Source organism: Oryx dammah, unplaced genomic scaffold (genome assembly GCF_014754425.2).
Source record: "Oryx dammah isolate SB20612 unplaced genomic scaffold, SCBI_Odam_1.1 HiC_scaffold_2, whole genome shotgun sequence".
In the NCBI taxonomy this organism is placed as follows: domain Eukaryota; kingdom Metazoa; phylum Chordata; class Mammalia; order Artiodactyla; family Bovidae; genus Oryx; species Oryx dammah.
In genome coordinates, this window is record NW_024070186.1 from 97509875 (window position 1) to 97529315 (window position 19441).

A 19441-nucleotide genomic window follows, 5' to 3' on the forward strand; every position below is an offset into this window, starting at 1 on the left:
AGACTGAAAGGAGAAAGGCTTAGGGTAGAACACAGTCAGGAGGGCTCTGCAGATACGTGTTAGGGTTACAGTAGTCCAGAAACGAATCTACTAATTAAAGGGCCAGAAAATGCTACAGAGAACAGAAACCAAAGGATATGAGAAGAAATGAGACACTTCTCCCTATACTTTGAACACATGGTGATCCTTTAGTAGAAACTCAGGGTGAAAGTGACCTGGCTGTTGTGTCCTGTCGAGGATTTAAACAGTTGATTAAGAGTTGCAGATGGTGTACTAGAGGCATGGCTGTGTGGTCCTTTAAAAACAGAAAAGGCTGTTAAGCAAAGCCAAGCAAGACCAGAGAATATCTCTGCAAGGCAGTGACTAGCTCGTGGATCTTCATAGTTTCCCTGATATTATCTGTATAAATAATTGGTTATGGCACAGAATCATATTGCTAATTTATATCCTGAAATGACATGCCAGAGAATAATTATTAATCTGGGGTATACACTAGTGAAAAAAATATTACCGTTAATTTTGCTTTTGAGAAAGTTCAGCTAGTTGAAAGCAAGTACTCTTATAGTCAGTAGTAGTTTTGAATCTCCAGTTTGAGAATTTGCAAGGTGGGGAGATAGAAATCCTTTTGGCCATACAAGGAAATAATCTCATCAACGATGTGTGTAATATAAGCATTGACAATCCTAAGCATGCAAAAATCACTTTAGGGAGCACGAAGTGATAGCCCAGCAGTATGTCACACCCAGTGCCTTGGTGTGGCCAAAACAGTTTATTTGTTGCTGCGTGAGCTCTGGCCTTGACTCCTGCCTGCCATCAGGAACATGTCACACAACTGTGACTCAACCACAATTAGAATATGAGTAATGCCCTTAATCTATCTTGTATACTCTTTCTCTTCTTAGGAACACTGTTCTATTTGTCCTACAACATCCTTGTGAAGCGCAAGTATCTTTCTTTTACACGTGGGATAACTAGTTCACCAAGGAATAACTTAATTCTTTGTCTCTAAATATGAAATGATTGATAACCATTATATGGCACAGCTCATTTTACTATTTTTCACATTATTTCAGGTTTCCCAAGCAAAGGGCATATTTTATCTTTCTCATTATTATTTTTAATTGGTTTTCAGAAAACTTGAGATAAAAACAGAATTTAACAAATATCCCATGGAGATATTTGGTGTTCTCTTTCCTTTCAAGAATAAATTAAGACCTTCTCCACTCCTCTCTCCTGACTCTCTCGGCAGATAGTCAAAATCCCATGCCAATTTTCAAATGAATAAGGGTTCATTCTATTAGCTGGATCACAGTCCCCCTACTAAGGAAGCCCAGCCTTGTAAATTCATGTCTGGAATCTGCAGAAGTTACTTTTGATTATAAACTTTAACAGTATGACCTGAAGGTTTTTAAACAGTACTAATATGTGACCTGGTTATGAGTTCAGCAATAAATTTCTACCTGGTATGCGAGAGGCCAAAGAGAAACCAGTGTCTTTTATTCTCTCTGGTGACCCACAGCAAATGTTGCATATTTACTTTGTAAATGAGGACACCCAGTGGCCACCAAGTGAAAATATTCTAAACAATCCCTGACACTGTTTATGCAAATATAAATACCCATTGTCAAAGCTGATTGATAGATCATCTCTGTAACATCTGTTACCAAGCAGTTGAGCTTCTCTAAGTTAAGCAAGAGTGGTGGGAGTTTGGTCTGATCGCTTTGGTACCACTTCACAGATTGGCCATCTCTTTTCATTTTGAGTTGCAAAGTGTGGCTCAGCTTTGAGTTCCACTGCACCTTCACATGACTTGAGGCCCCAGTGAGCTGCCTCTTGGGGGGAATGGAACCAAAGAGATGTGGATGGTATGACATGTGTCAAAAATCACAAATGAAGGAGCATAGATTGTGGGAAATGCAGTGAACACATAAAAAACCACTTGTCTTAGAGCTTGAATTCATACTGAACACTGAACTTCCCCAATGAGAAGGGGTGCTGCGATAAAGGACAGGGGAACAGCATTGCCCACAACTGCAGGGGTGAAAATAGCCCTGGGCCTAGAGCCTGTAGACCCAGCTCAGAGAAAAGGGGCATCCTCAGGACCCATACATTGTCATCAGCACGTCTGGGATATGCCGGGGAGAAATGAGCAAACAAATGCCTAGATGAGACCTACTCAGTGGAAAGAAGTGTAGTGGGCAATATGAGGATTCGATGATCTGTGATGAAGCTGTAGTTATAACAAGGCAAGGTACCAGCCTCCAGGAAGCTGAGAGCCTTCTTATAGATATAATATGTGTTTAGTCGCTCAGTGGTATCCAACTCTTTATGACCACATGGACTGTAGCCCACCAGGCTCCTCTGTCCATGGGGATTCTCCAGGCAAGAATACTGAAGTGGGTTGCCATACCCTCCTCCGGGGGATTTTCCCAAGCCAGGGATCGAACCCAGGTCCCCCACATTGCAGGTGGGTTTTTTACCATCTGAGCCAGCAGGGGAGCCCAAGAAAACTGGAGTGGGTAGCCGATCCCTTCTCCAGGGGAACTTCCTGACCCAGAAATCAAACCCGGGTCTCCTGCATTGCTGGCAGATTCTTTACCAGCTGAGCTATCCAGGAAGCCCTCTCATAGAAGTCAGGCACAAATGAAGAAAAATGAAGACAGAATAATCAATGGCATACTCTTAAGGACTATGAGAAAGTTCTGATCTATCCTACAACGTTGAGGTACAAGAAATGTTTCCTTACTTTTCTATAGGAAATTAAACCAAGGTCCCTATCAGTAACGTTAGCCACATTTCAGGGCTTCCTTCCCCTCTCTAGACTTGTACGAGACTCATGAAATCTAGGGAGTGGTCAGAGTCTTAGTCTATAATAGTCTTCATCATCAATATTACTTGTCTACCTAACAAAGTTGCCAATTTGACTGGTCCATCTGGCTGCCCAGCACTGCTGTAGTAGTGGTCTTTACTACTGAGTATGGGCCCAGCCCCAAATCATCATTGTCCCTCCCAAGTGAATGCCTTTTATTTCCAGCCTCCAAAAGTACACCAAGCAGTCAACCCAACTGGAGTCAGGTACCTCACACTTTGGCACCTTCCTCATTTGAGGGGAAGTTTGGGCCCAGAAGCAACAATTACCAAGGGAGCCCAGAAATGAGGGCAAGACTTGGTCTTTCTTAATTGCCTTATTATTATGAAAGTTTTCTAGTTCCATTAAAAAATAGAAATTAATGTTTCAGTTTCTTACCTCACCATCAGTGGGAACTAGGAAAATAAAGAACTCAGGATGGAGTTCAGTAATCAAAGACGGCTCCACAGAAAAGAAAAAACTTTGAATTGGGTTCTCAAATGGTACCTAAGATTTGTTAAGTAGAGAAAGCACAATAATCTTAGGACTCGGGACAAATTCAGCAGCAGAAGAAAATTAAGAATGAATGAATGTGCTACATCAAGATATTTGCAAATGCAGGAGACCCGGCTTCAGTCCCTGAGTTGGGAAGATCCCCTGGAGAAGGGAATGGCAATCCACTCCAGTATTCTTGCCTGGAGAGTCCCATGGACAGAGGAGCCTGGCAGGCTAGACACAGTCTACAGCCATAAAGAGTTGGACTCTACTGAGCAACTAACACACAGCTTCTTAAATTAATGCAGAGATTCTATCTGGGGAAAAATGAGAAAATAAGATCAAATCAAATTGGTGAAATAAGTCAAGATAATTAAAATGTTACCTATAGCAATAGGAGACTCTTAAACAGCTTAATATCTTTTATCCTATAATATGTAAACAATATAATAAAATATTATATAAAAGATACAATCAAGAATATAATAAAAATAAGATTAAAATATAGTACCTTACTCCTAATTAGAATAATTGCAAATTATACCTTCCACTTCACTTACTTACCAGTGCTTTCCAAGTTTTTAAGTTCTAACAACATTTATTTAGACTTTTCTTCATCTCAGCATGAGCCGAAAAGGAACTTACATCTTATTTTTTCTTAAGGAAATCCTGTACCTGCTTCTATAATGTATCACCCTAGGTGGGCTGTTAAGATGTAGTTTCCGCTACTTTCTTAAACTGGCCCACATCAAGTCACCTCCCTTCTGCCTTAATCAGTTATCCAGCAAAACAAATTTACCTCTTTCCTTGGCTTTTCCTTGTTACTTTGAGAAGCTGTATGCTGTATGTCAGTCAGGTCCAACTCTTTGCGACCCCATGGATCGTAGCCCCTGAGGCTCCTCTGTCCATGGGATTCTCCAGGCAAGAATCCCACCGGAGTGGGTTGCCATTTCCTTCTCTAAGGGATCTTCATGACCCAGGGATTGAATCCGGGTCTTCCACATGTAGAAGGCCTTCATTCCTCAGAACAATCTATCATGGCTCTAGTCCACACTTTCCGTACCGAAAAAGTTTATCCATCTCCTGCCAACAAAGAGCTATGCTTAAAAACTGGTTGTCACAATGAAAGCAGCTTATTTTTTTCCAGGGAGACACAAGCAAAGAGAACATTTGAGCATGAATCTGAATGTCTGCTTCAAAAGCAGTCTCAGAACAGTGAGCAGCAGAGGAAGTTTTGTGAATTGAGGAGCTCTGTGATTATTTTAGTCAAAAAGCTTTTGTAAAATGACACTATAGGGTTCTGTTTTCTCACTTATTGAAGTTCAGATACAAGTTTTCCCAAAGTCAAAAAATTAATTTCTTACCTAACTATACTTCATCACCAGTTGATGATATTTTTCAAAGGAGTGCCTCAAGTCACTGCAGTTAAAATTTTGTTTTTCCTCTAAAAAGTAAGTATATGATGATGAAGAGATCAAAAGGAGAATAGATTAGTAAGTAAAAAGATGCTGGGTTTATGTAAACACTTTTTAAGTGTACAGTTTCCTCCCAAGCAAAATAAAGGACTTATTAACTATGCATTTGAATATATAGACCCTTCTGTCAAAGCCAAGTTCAAACTGCATACTTTGTGAATTTAAGTAGATCCTTTTGTTCATTTTTTTATCCCACCCAGAGATGCAGTATCTCTGTGTTTTTGTTCCTCAGATTTAGTGAACAAAGGAAAAGGTTACAATAGGGCAGCAGCTAAATTTGTAAGGAAAGAGCTTTAGGTGGAGGGGGTGGGGCGGGGAATCAAACCCCTAAAGGTGTCTCAAAGGTTTACAACAGAAGAGGATTTAAAGGCATCAACCTCAGATTTCATTGACTTTTTCCCTTAGTCCCAGCAGGTCCTCCCTCTTCAAGAAGAAGCCATTTCATTTCAGCTTCAGAATGAGGGCATAGGTGTCTTTCAGAATGTTGTCTAGAATTATAGCTATCCAATGCCTTTGTTCACAGAGTTAAAACTTAGCTTTCACCACTTGTACTGTAAGAGAGTAAAGGTATTTGAACTTTCAGTCTTTTGTTCCACTGGAATCAGATGCTCAAAGTATGTAAATTCATAAAGTATGTAGCTTGATAATACCCCAAAATGAAGTGTTAATTTATGTTTATAATTGGTCCCATAAAGTTGATGTACAATTATTTGTTGATCAATTGTTTGATAATAAACTTACCTCATAACTAAAAGGATTTAAGTTGGCTTGAAAAAATATTCAGTACATTAATAAATAGGAAAATATATTTGTATATGGCTATAAAAAGAAATCTGAATAGAAGTGAAATAAGGAGTTGAATGAGGGTGAGGGTAAATTTTACATAGAAGAGTGTACCATAGGTCCTACATAGTTGCTAAAGTGTGGCCTAATTTTATTTTTACTCTTTCAAGTAAAAATTTAATGTTAATTCATCACAAAACTTTCATTTATTCATTTATGTGTATACATTTATTCATACAACTATAATGCTGATACTGGTCCCTTCATTGATTCTATAGTTACATAAGTATATGAAATATGCATTTTAAAATAACTTTTTATTTTTTATACAATTTTTATGGAGAAGGACTTGGTGACCCACTCCAGTATTCTTGTCTGGAACATCCCCTGGACAGAGGAGCCCGGCGAGCTACAGTCCATGGGGTCACAAAGAGTCAGACATGACTGAGCAACTCAACAACAAACATACAATTTGTAAAGCTTACTTTCCATTTACAGAATATTAACTATATTCCCCACGTTGTACAATACGTCCTGGAGCCTGTCTTACACCCAATAGTTTGCACCTCTCACTTCCGCACGCCCTATACCACCCTACCCCGAACAGCTAGTTTGTTCTCTGTATCTGTGAGTCTGCTTCTTTTCTGTTATAGTCACTAGTGTCTTGTATTTTTTGTATTCCATATATAAGTGATATCATACAGTATTTCAGAGAAGGAAATGGCACCCCACTCCAGTATTCTTGCCTGGAGAATTCCATGGACAGAGGAGCCTGGTGGGCTATGGTCCATGGGGTCGCAGAGCGTCAGACAGGATTGAGCGACTATTACTCAATCATTCATACAGTATTGATCCTTCTCTTTCTGACTTATTTCACTTAGTATAATGCCCTCCAAGTCCATCTATGTTTCTGCAAATGGTGAAATATTATTCTTTTTATGGCTGAATAGTATATATTATATATGTGAAAGTGTTAGTTGCTCAGGTGTGTCTGACTCTTCGTGACCCCATGGACTATAGCCCACCAGTCTCCTCTGTCCATGGAATTCTCCAAGCAAGAATAGTGGAGTGGGCTGCCATTTCTTTTTCCAAGGGATCTTCCTGACCCAGGGATCAAACCCAGGTCTCCTGCATCCCAGGCAGATTCTTTACCATTTGAACTACCTGGGAAGCCTGGGTATATATATATGTATGTATATGTATATATATATATATATATATGCTTCTTAAGAACCTTTAAATACTTAAAATGTGCTCCAGAATGAATGAAAGTTCATTACATGCATGAATTAATATATGAATGAAAATTCAAGTAATACAAAACATACCTAACCAAAATATTAAGATCATAAATAAAAAATCATTAGTAATGTTAATATTTCCATCTATCTGAAATAATAACCAGTGACTATAAAGTTTCATACCGAGTGCTCCCAACTTTTATAGGGTGTATATGGCTCAGATGGTAAAGCGTCTGTCTACAATGCAGGAGACCTGGGTTCGATCCCTGGGTCAGGAAGATTCTCTGGAGAAGGAAATGGCAACCCATTCCAGTACTCTTGCCTAGAAAATCCCATGGACGGAGGAGCCTGGGGCAGGCTACTGTCCATGGGGTTGCAAAGAGTCAGACACGACTGAGCAACTTAAAAAAAATATATATATATATATATATATATTTCTGAAAATATGTTTGAAAATCACTTTTCTGAAAATTGAAGAATTGATTTCAGTTTTAGGAGAAGAATTCTGTTACCAATTATTAAAAAAAAAAAAAAAAAGAAGATGGAATAGCTAATGGTTCCTGTAATCCAGGCTACGACAATCTGGAAGGCAGGGAAAACCCTCACTGGGAGATAGCTCAAAGCACTCCCTGCTCACCAGGAATGGGTAAGCGTATGAGGCATCTCCTTCTCAAACGCTGATGACCTTCCCACAGTTCACTTACAGAGGCAGTGAGAGCAGAGATATGCTAGGTGTATGGAGCCAGGGGGCTTCCCAGGTGGTTCAGGGGTAAAGAACCTGAAAGAACCTGCCTGCCAAGCTGGAGACATGAGTTTGATCCCTGGTCAGGAAGATCCCATGGAAGGAAATGGCAACCCACTCCAGTGTTCTTGCCTGGAAAATCCCATGGACAGAGGGCCCTGGTGGGCTACAGTCCATGGGATAGCAAAACAGACAGATACAACTTAGTCGCTGAACAACAACAACAGACGGAGCTAGAGTAGAAGAAAGTCTTGCTCTGCCTACTGCTTCCCACTTGCATTAGTGATTTCCTCAGAGCCAGCCTGTGAAGATGCCAGGGAGATAGAGAGGGGCGGGACATACAGGACCATCTGCTCTAGATGGTGGGATCTGTGAGCAAGCAACCCCTCCCTCCTGTGGTGCAGAGACTCAGCAGGTGTCTACCCCAGGCAAAGAGGTAAAATAGACATGACTGAGGTCAGGCATCTGGCAGCATAACAGATGTAGATTTGGGGAGAAGGGGCCTTAGTTGCACATGTATTCCAGCTTTCTCCAGTAAAAACTAGATTCTTCCCAATGGGATCAGCTTGGGAAGTAGCACCAAAATGTGAAAGTTCAACATGATCACTCATCACCTGGTAATATGAAAGAGCAACTTCGGTGTGCTATTGAGCACAATCTGGGAAAGGGAGTGATAAGAGGCTGGGTGGAGGCCTGCCACCTGGCCCTGTTTCATGTGCTGACCCACTTAGCCCACATGAGCCTGGTGGCCCAGATTGAAAACTCGAGGGCTCTTTGGCCCTGACATTTGACTTAGGTCTGTCAACCAAAATTCATCTTGGTTTTAATTTGAGAGCTAGTGTTTCTTTCCCAGCCACAGAGTCTTCCAATTCCCATCTCTCTCCACAGCATCTTGCCCTTGCACTAGTCTCATTTTATAAATCTGGACTGAGAAAGGACTGGATTTCACACCTAATTATAAAAGAGATTGTATTGCCTGCTGTTTCCTTTTCTTATTCCTTTGCCCTTGTGCACAGGCAGCTTTTTTATTCTGGTGCTTAGTCCTATCCCAGAACACCCGCCGTTTCAGGGACAGGCAGGAGCTGGGTTCCTACAACATAGATAGCCAAGCTCTCCATCAGCTATTTCACCACAAGCAGAATCCCCCTCCGATGTTCACTCCTGCCTCAGCCTCATCCATACTGTGCTCACCCGCAGATCACAATCATTTAGAGTACACGATCACATTCAGGAACAGAATTCCTTGCGTGTTCCAGTGAATGCCATCACAGGCTGACTCTATATTTTTTACTCTAGTGGAAAGAAGATGGGTTACTATTTTAAAACACGCAGAGAACTATTTTTGTCAGTTTTTTTTTTTCATTTTACCCCAACAGTTCTATGTTCACACCACCATGGGGGATGTTTGGAGAGAAGGGGGGAGGAAGTGTATCGTGGCTTCCCCAGATGCACAAAATCTTTGTAAAGTTGTATGGTTTTGTAGAGTCGAAGGTTGGTTTTGTTGTTTTTTTTTTTTTTTTGAATAGCCCAAATGCCTATTCACTGCCAATCTAAGAAAGAATGGAGTTAGCATTTTCACACCATTCCTTCCTATACAGTCTCTGAATAACCATCTAATCAAGATTTGTTTTCAATGGGGAACAAATCTTCTACAGTAGAGTATTTCAGATTTATTCCATTGGAATCTATACATTAATGCCCACTGGATGAAAAGGACCTGTTTCACAAAAGCCTGGACATTGCCTTGCCGTGGCAGAAACTCTTTCCCGCTGTATTAGTGTTAAAAATGAAAGAAAGCCTGGGAAAGGACTTGCTTCAGCATTGTGTGCTGGAGGGCCGAGGCATGCTTGAATGGACCGGCAGGGTCCCCCATCGCATCTGTACACATATCAGCAAAAACCAATTCAGCCTTTCATGGCTGCTCACTGTGATGCAGGACCAGTGCACTCAGAGATCTTTAAAACTTGTGTCTGCAAAAATCCAACTAGGTTTGTCGGGTCAGGTTGTATATGTGTGCAGGTTCAGGTTTGTCTCCGTGGTTTTTAATGAAGTTGGCAACAGCATTACTGAAAAAATCATAACTCGGATTATTTAGCAGACAGTTTTTTGTTATTATTGCTATAGATTTGCCTGATTATTTAGACTTGAGTGGATCAGCCCAACAAGCAGTTTGAACTTTTTTTCATGAGTTTGTGTGTGTTTGTGTGTGTGTGCATGTATCTACAAATGTGTGTGATATAATGACAGCTCTTGTTGGTGACCATATCCATCTCTACAGCAAGCTCCATCATCACTTTCTGTGTCTTTATCTTTTCTTCTATGTTCTGAGAATTAGATGGCCCTCAGTCTTTGGGTAATCCAGGTTTCATTTGTCAGTGATCCAGTATCATGTGATGAGAAGAGCATCAAAGGAGCATGGGTTCTAATCCCACCTCAGCCACTTACTAGCTCTGGAAAACATTGGGCTAGTCATTTAGATACTTTGAAACCCTCAACTTCCTTTTACATCAAATAGTAATAATAGGACCTGTCCTGAAAATATATAGGATTGTTATAAAGAGTAAATGAGTTTATACCTGTGAAAGAGTTTGTACACTGTAAAATGCTACATGGTTATTAATTATTATGATAATTGTGATTGAGCTTCTTCCCAGAATTATCAGAAGGAAGACAATTCTTTGTCATATATGACAACTCAAGTGATATAGCTGTGACTGCTGCTATGAGCAATTGTGTGTTTAAAGAGTGTTTTTACCTGTGTGGAAAAAATTTTTTAATAAATCCATCCTACTCAGAGACTCAGCCAATTTTAGTGCCTACCATTTTACTTAAATGAAAGAGACCTTGGTGATAGTCAAATTGTATATAGAAACCTCTACATTTTAGTGCCAGAACTCTCTTTTATCTCTTGCATTGTTCTATTTATAAGTTTTTAAAAATGTGCTTTATTAGATGACTGAGGCTATGAGACAGCACACTAATTTATGGACAGGTATATAAGTAGCTGGAGGGTACACTGGACAGGCCTTATTACACACCTTTATGGCAGACCCGTGGACACCTAAGAACCGGGCATCATTCAGGGGCAAAGCATGCAATACAGTGAAGCAGATAAGAGTGTGAACTCTAGATACAGACTGCTGGGTTCAAATGCCAGCTTGACCACCAACTACCTGTGTGGGCCTTGAGTGGTTTCCCAGTTCCTCTGGCCTCAGTTTCCTCATCTGAAATATGGGGATAATAATACTACTGACATCATAGGATTGTTGTGAGGACTCAATGAAATAATGTACATAAAGTAGTTAAAACTTGACACTTAAAAAAATTGCTCTTATTATTATCACAGTGCACAAGCATGAGGGACTCAGTAAGACATTAGAATATGATCTGCTGACTGATTTCCTAAATTTTCCTTTCTAGGTTTTTGGGGCCTTCCTCTGGTGCTGTGTTTTGTATCAACAGTTATAGGGGATTCACCTTGATTCCTTAACCTGTCAAGGACAATTGTTTTATATAAAAGGAAAAATAGAAACAGTCATCTAATGAAATATTTTAGACACATTAACAGACCTAATAGAAATTGGAAGGAAAAGGAATTATCTTATGTGACAATTTGCACAAATCATATCACTCAAAGATAACATAGAACCTATAGGCAGCATTTATTAAGTTTAGTGGATTTCTGTGAGGCTGACGGAATGTAAAGTTGGGAGCAAAGGAAATGAATGAGTATATAAGGATGCAGCCACAATAGCTGAACTCAGAATGAGGAGATGGATTGTACCAAAGTAGAAAAGCTAGTTGAGCTCAGACTTCTCTGCGCAGGTCCTCTTTCCTAAGGCAGAGGAGAAAGAACCTGAAAAGGTGGGCATTCCTCTGTGTGCAGGCCATTACTTCTGGGTTACTTCTAACAAGACACAGGGATCTGGGTCACACCAACAATCCATACCTAGGTCACCTAGTTTTGAAAGCCTACTTACTTGGCCTTCCTCAAGCTGATCATTCAGTTGTGAAGGCAAGAATGGGGAATGACTGAAGAATGACTTGGAGAGAGGGATTCTTTAGAGAATAGGAAAACAATAGGAAAGCCCTCAGTCTAGTGTTAGAGACACTTGTTTTCCGTCTCAATCTGGGATCTAGGTGTTACCAACCTATCCCTTGTCTGTACAGCCTAGGATATAAGGGTGGCAATAGGTCAGGCTGTCCACATGTTCCACGTTTCACACTGCTGCCTTCCTCCTGGCAACTGTCTGATATATCCTTGCAAGAGCAGAGAGCACCCAATTCCTGAGATAACTGTACATCCCACTCCAGATTAACCCTACTGTCCCGACCTGCGTACTAACAGTCCTCCCAAGTGCCCAGTTTGAACGACGAATATGGTCACCAAGTGTATTCCAATCTTTCAGGTCAACACTGCCATCTTTGACCTTTCTGACGTTTCTTCTTCATTAAGCCTCAGAAAATTCAGACAACCACCATATAACATACAACACCCTCGAAAGTACTCAAACAGGTCTCACCAAAGAGGATAAGAAAAATGTAGATACAGACAGTGGGCAAGTGCTCCTTTAGCAAGAAGATTGCATTCTAGAGCCTGTCCCTCCACTGGAAAACACTGTCGTAGCTATTTGATGTCTATCTTAGTATAAGCTGAATTTTCCAAGAATTTTTGCATACGTGGTGTGGATTTGCGGAATGTGCCATGTTAATTAACAGGAAGAGAATTAAATATTGTGGTATATGAATAAAATAAGGAATTTTGATAAACTGAGAAAAATACAAGCTTTCCCAAAGGACCTGGGCTTAGGCCTGTATAAAGTGGAGGCAGAGTTTCCTGAGAACAAGTCTTCATTTGCCTTTTGGTTCTTATTTGCTGAAGCTGTAGGAATAGCAGGCAATGACCCATCTGTTTTTTAGACTGCTGTACTTCAACTGACAACCCTGGCTGAAGGTCTAGGGGGTCAATTATGGATTCAGTACCCCCAAATAGCTGGGGCCCTGTTGCAACAAAATCCAAGGCCTTGTTACCATAGGACATCATACCCACAGGCTGATGCAAAGCCTATCCATCTTGCCAGAGAGCCTGCTTGTGTCTGCAAAGGGGTGCTGCTAGGAGCCATGAGCATTGCCCACCTGAGACCCAAATGTTAGGAATGCAGCCAGCTCGCTCTGACCCACGCCCTGTGTTGTGTCTGTCTCGCCGTGCAGGTGACATCAGTTGCAAGGGGATGACCGAGCGCATTCACAGCATCAACCTTCACAACTTCAGCAATTCCGTGCTCGAGACCCTCAACGAGCAGCGCAACCGTGGCCACTTCTGTGACGTGACGGTGCGCATCCACGGGAGCATGCTGCGTGCACACCGCTGCGTGCTGGCCGCCGGCAGCCCCTTCTTCCAGGACAAGCTGCTGCTGGGCTACAGCGACATCGAGATCCCGTCGGTGGTGTCGGTGCAGTCGGTGCAAAAGCTCATTGACTTCATGTACAGCGGCGTGCTGCGCGTCTCACAGTCGGAAGCCCTGCAGATCCTCACGGCCGCCAGCATCCTGCAGATCAAAACGGTCATCGATGAGTGCACGCGCATCGTGTCGCAGAATGTGGGCGATGTGTTCCCGGGGATCCAGGACTCAGGCCAGGACACGCCACGGGGCACTCCCGAGTCGGGCACCTCGGGCCAGAGCAGCGACACCGAGTCAGGTTACCTGCAGAGCCACCCGCAGCACAGTGTGGACAGGATCTACTCAGCGCTGTACGCCTGCTCCATGCAGAACGGCAGCGGCGAGCGCTCCTTCTACAGCGGCGCCGTAGTCAGCCACCACGAGACTGCACTCGGCCTGCCCCGCGACCACCACATAGAAGACCCCAGCTGGATCACGCGCATCCACGAGCGCTCGCAGCAGATGGAGCGCTACCTGTCCACCACTCCCGAGACCACGCACTGCCGCAAGCAGCCCCGGCCCGTGCGCATCCAGACCCTGGTGGGCAACATCCATATCAAGCAGGAGATGGAGGACGACTACGACTACTACGGGCAGCAAAGGGTGCAGATCCTGGAGCGCAATGAGTCTGAGGAGTGCACGGAAGACACCGACCAAGCCGAGGGCACCGAGAGTGAGCCCAAGGGCGAAAGCTTCGACTCGGGCGTCAGCTCCTCCATAGGCACCGAACCCGACTCCGTGGAGCAGCAGTTCGGGCCCGGGGCGGTGCGGGACAGCCAGGCCGAGCCCGCCCAACCTGAGCAGGCCGCGGAAGCCCCGGCTGAGGGCGCCCCGCAGCCGCACCAGCTAGAGACCGGTGCCTCCTCCCCCGAAAGAAGCAACGAGGTGGAGATGGACAACACGGTGATCACTGTCAGCAACAGCTCCGACAAAAGTGTCCTGCAGCAGCCTTCGGTCAACACGTCCATCGGGCAACCATTGCCAAGTACCCAGCTCTACTTACGCCAGACCGAAACCCTCACCAGCAACTTGAGGATGCCTCTGACCTTAACCAGCAACACACAGGTCATTGGCACAGCCGGTAACACCTACCTGCCGGCCCTCTTCACTACCCAGCCGGCGGGCAGCGGCCCCAAGCCTTTCCTCTTCAGCCTGCCGCAGCCCCTGGCGGGCCAGCAGACCCAGTTTGTGACAGTGTCCCAGCCCGGCCTGTCGACCTTTACTGCACAGCTGCCAGCGCCGCAGCCCCTGGCCCCATCCGCAGGCCACAGCACAGCCAGTGGGCAGGGCGAAAAAAAGCCTTATGAGTGCACTCTCTGCAACAAGACTTTCACCGCCAAACAGAACTACGTCAAGCACATGTTCGTACACACAGGTGAGTGCCTCCTGGCTGACAGCCTGGCAGCAGGGGGAGAGGCCCAGGGGGCTGGGGGAAGGGAGGGGCAGGAGCTGTAGGTGGAAGGGAGAGTAGGAGTCATCTTTCAGATTTTACAGAAAAGCCATATTGTAAACCATCTTCTAGAAGCCCCAACTGTGCCCCCATCCCACGAACCAAGCATCCTGTCACCAAAAGAGGAAACTCACAGAAACCCTTTGCAGGAAAGGGCCAAATGAGAAAACCTGATATAGAATTTGCAGGCACAACATCCTTTAAATACACTGAACTTTGAAACATATTTTTGATCCTAGATGTTTAGAACTGGAAAAGTCCTTGGAGATCACATACTCCAGTCACCTCATTTTACAGACCCAAGTCATATAGGCCAGACAGGAATAAGGCTTTTAGTCTGTAGTAAGTTTCATATGAACCAACAGCTTGAAGAGGCCACAACAAGGCTAATGCCAGTGGAGGCTACACTGAAATGAAGAGGTCCCTGAAATGAAGAGGGGTGATAAGGTCACTCTGTTTTAGTAGTGCTGGTTCTCTATTTCCCACATCTAGAGACCACAGTCAGTTCTGGGTTCTCCTGTTTAAAAGGCCAGTAGACTCTTTGGGGCACACTCAGAGGAGTATGATTAAGATGGAAAGGGCTGTGAAGCCATGGCATATGAATCATGTTTGAAGGTGCTAGAGGTGTTTGGCAGTGCGTAGGTTTGAACTGAAAGTGCCTACCAACCTTTGTCAGCTTGGCAAAATTACTTAACATTTCTGTACATTAGTTTCCTTGTCTATATGATGGGGATAATAGTGATAGTAGTGCTGTTTTGAGGATTAAATGAGTTAATACATATGAAGTTCCTAAAGCACTCTCCAGCACATAATAAGCACTCTATAAATGGTAGCTATTGTTCACACTTTTGGCATTATTTAAATGAATTGAGGGAAGATACATTAAGTTTGTTCTGTTTGTGTTCACATATATAGAAATGGACCAATGATTAGAAACTATAAAGATAATTTAATTAAATAAAAGAGGAAGTTTAAGCAGAGATGCTCTAAAGATAGGTAGATGACCTCCAAAGGGAGCATGAGTTCCTATAATTAGAGGTGTTCAAGGAGAGAATGGGTGATCATTTCATAGTGATTTGTTATAGAGGGGATTCAGTTATCCATCAGATGAGTAGTTAGGCAAGATAGTGCTTCATCCCTGGAGCCCATGATTCTAGAGCAAAGATCTCCTGACCTCCCTCCAGTGAGTGCCCTTTCCTAGTTCTACAATGGACCAGACAGAAGTGAGAACTCTATGGACGCTCCTCCATATAAGGAACTATATATGTGATACAATTTCACATGGATTCTCTTATACTAAAAGTAACTAACTCAGTGATGATCACCATATTTGAAATTCCTATTATGACAGTCATAATTCCTATGAGGAATTATCTATAATTATATATTTCCTATTATGAGGAATTATCAACACAATGGACATGAATTTGAGAAGGCTCCTGGAGTTGGTGAGGGACAAGGAAGCCAGGCGTGCTGCAGTCCATGGGGTCGCAAAGAGTCGGACACAACTGAGCGACTGAACTGAACTGAACTGATCAGGAGAGTCATTCATCTGCTCACCCTCTAGTTCTAGAATATCTCTGTTAAATGACAAATAAATTGTCAGGGGAAAGTTACATACTTGAATTACAATACATGAAAATAAGTTAGCTCCTCAAAGCAACCTTGTTTCTCAGGTCAGCCAGCAGGACTAGCTAGGGGATAGGACATAAAGCAGATCAGTTTAAATTGGGGAATGGAAGGGAAGGACTGCAACAGACACGCCAACATGGAAGTGAACAACAGAAGCAGAACATTACTTAAGACGAAATTTTCCTTCTGTGCAGTTCAACTTAAGTCAGAACAATATGTAAATCTGTGTATGTGCCCTTGTGTGAATCAGTTCTTAAAGATGACAGTTTTCATACCTCTAAAAAACTTAGTGACTACTACTGAATTTAGGAAAAAAATCAGGTCGTAAGTCACTGTATTTACTTAGGGTAAATGTGAATATCTAATAACCTGAGGTCAACCGAGGACATTTTCCATGTGGTATGGTATCATCATTATTTAGTAAATTAATCAAATAGTAATATTTTTATTTACAGGGTATTCTCCCATAGTTTATGTCCTTTCCTCCTCTGAGTACCTACCTTGTAAATCCATCAAATTAAGGATTGTGGGGGGGGGAGAGACCATTTATGGAGATGTATTCTTAACCAAAGTTGATGTCTCTGGTCTTGGATCCATGAATGTTTCTACTCTCCCCATCTTTGCATCTCTTCCAGTAGACCCAGCAGATATAAAGTTTACTCTATTAGATCACATGTCAAAATAAGGCTTTAAATCTGGAGCATAACATTTTTGGTGTACTACAGAAAATTGTCTCTTTAGTGTATGAACATATTTATTCAATTTTACCAAAGGATTCTGTGGTTAACCCAAATAACTTGATTTGCCCATGAGAAAACCAGCAATGGATTTGCAAATTTAGACATCATAGATACAAGGCTACAAGTAAAGTCATTTTGTAAATCTGAGTTATGCTCAAAGGCTGGCCTTTAGGTCTCTGGTAAACTATGAAGTTCCTCATAACTTATAAAGGTCTTTGTAATGGTGTGTATAACCTGACCACATCCAGGAACAATAAATAATGTACATCTATCACTTGAGTACCTTATCTAAAAGAATCAACACTTCCATTTCACCCCCGAATCATTTGGCAGTGGCAGTTTGGAATGGTCAGCTCTCTATCAGTACTTGTCTAAGTGAAGAAGTCTATAACCTAACAAAGTTTAGGAACAATTGGTCTCAGTTTTAAAAAGGCAAGACAGCCTAAACATATGGAAATAATTCAGGACCTGGATTCACTTTGGCTGATATTTCAAAACAAAGTTCTCTGCAATGTCTTGAGAAAACATCAAAAAAGTGGAGCCTCACAACTTTACAGGAGCCCAGTGGAAATGATAAAAATCCACAGCAAAGAGTCCAAATCTTAGTCTAAAATAAGATTCTAGAAAGTCCTGGGTATACTGGACGAGTAGAGATGGGTTCTGTTTCCTACCTTGAATCTAACCAAAAAGAATCTTACTAGGAAAGAGTAGCTTTACAGAGTTAAAAGGAAAAAAACTAAGTTCTCAGCTTCACAGCCACTATGCATGGTAACCAGCTTTGCAGTTTAGCAACTGCAACTTTTAATGAATGCTTGCTTTCAAGGATCGGGGGCTTCCCTGGTGGCTCAGTTGGTAAAGAATCCACCTGCAGTGCATGGGTTGGGAAGATCCACTGGAGAAGGGAATAGCTATCCGCTCCAGTATTATGGCCTGGAGAATTCCATAGACTGTATAGTCTATGGTGTCGCAAACAGTCAGACACAACTGAGCAACTTTCACACTTTTAACAATTGTAGAGACTCAGTTCTGAGATCTGAATTCCAAATACAATTCTGTGTAAGTCTATGTTAATGATCCACATAGTCATTAAAAGGACATGTTTGTGACAAATAAGTAGTCCATCATGTTGACCTTGGAGCTAACCTCTACCTTAGAGCACCAAGGGAGCGCTGGTTGTAGAGCATATTTCCTGATGATTATAACACTGATATTTAGAGTAGGGACATAAGTCAAAGATGACTGTGCTGGAATTAGATTATTTGGGTTCAGTTTTGGTTCCTCTAATTGTGACCATACACAAGTCACTTAATTTCATTACCCTCAGTTTCTTTGAGCTTAAAGTGGAAACAATAATCTTCCTGCATTTTGAGCTACTGTAAAGGTATTATGCATGTGAGAGCTCTCCATAAACGGTAAAGTACTACTTAATGCTTTCTTTAAAAAATCATGCTCATTACTTTAGCCTCCTCCTCCCAGAGACATTGAGTTTCTTTGCTCTGTCTCCAGTCTCTGAGTAATAGCTGTCAACATGTTTCCTTCCTCATTGGAATTCAAATGCCAAAGCAATGTGATACCCCTTGGGTTTCCCTTGAACTTCCTCCATAGCATGAATTTTTTTTTCAGTCCTTAAAGATTTTTTTTTTAATCTCTCACTAAACCACTCTATCTACTGCCAAACAAACCACGAAAGGACTTCATCTCTTCTAGGAATTTCTCAAGTTTGCTTTACTGAAGTTTCATAAATGTTGTGGGACAGGAAAACAAGAGTTAAGGACACATTTAAAAACAAGAGAATTAGAGAAAAGGCAAAGATAACACAAACCATCCTCTCATGGAACAAAGCAGGACTTCTCTGTGCCCTCTCCCAAGAGAAAAGGCAAAAAAAGGCATGGGATGGAAGAGAAAGACAGAAGACACAGGAGGATAAGCCTGAGGGGAATGTGGGCATGGAAGGCACGCAGTAGGGAAAATTCAAAAATAACGTGGGAGCAGTGCTTCTCAAGCTGTGGTCCCCACAACAGCAGCATATGCATTCTCGAGTCCAGCCCAGACCTGAATGGGAACCTAGTGACCTACGTCTTAACAAGCCCTGATTCACACTGAGTTGCGAATCACTTCCCTAGATGGCCTGGGTGATTAGGAGGAGGATGGCTTCAGGTTGTTTTTGTTATATAACATTGTTCCCCAAAGTTCCACTCACAAGAACCTATGTGTTTAAAAAAGTAAATCAAAGTACTGAACAACAGCTTGATTTTATAGTGATAAATTATGTTAATGGAAGCAAATATCTTGCATATTCAAGGTTCCATGGCAAATGTACTCCTTTGGGCACTTAATATTATAACAATAACTTAACTTATAGCAATAACTTAACTTATAACAATGACTTATTATAATTGTGCTGTGCTTAGTCACTCAGTCATGCATGACTCTTTGCAACCCCGTGAACTGTAGCCCACCTGGAGTGGGTTACCATGCCCTCCTCCAGGGGATCTTCCCAACCCAGGGATCAAACCCAGGTCTCCTGCATTGCAGGCAGATTCTTTACCACCTGAGCCACCAGGGAAGTCCATGAATACTGGAGTGGGTAGCCT

General features: G+C 42.3%; 1 protein-coding gene across 31 annotated transcripts in view; it reads left to right on the plus strand.

Moving 5' to 3' along the window:
* Positions 1 to 19441, plus strand: part of ZBTB20 (zinc finger and BTB domain containing 20) — an 838376-nt gene that overhangs the window by 808398 nt on the left and 10537 nt on the right. For all 31 annotated transcript variants that reach the window (XM_040224195.1, XM_040224181.1, XM_040224152.1 and 28 more), the window contains one exon: positions 12796 to 14400. In XM_040224195.1, the coding sequence (XP_040080129.1) occupies positions 12796 to 14400 (1605 nt within the window). The remainder of the gene's footprint in view (positions 1 to 12795; positions 14401 to 19441) is intronic.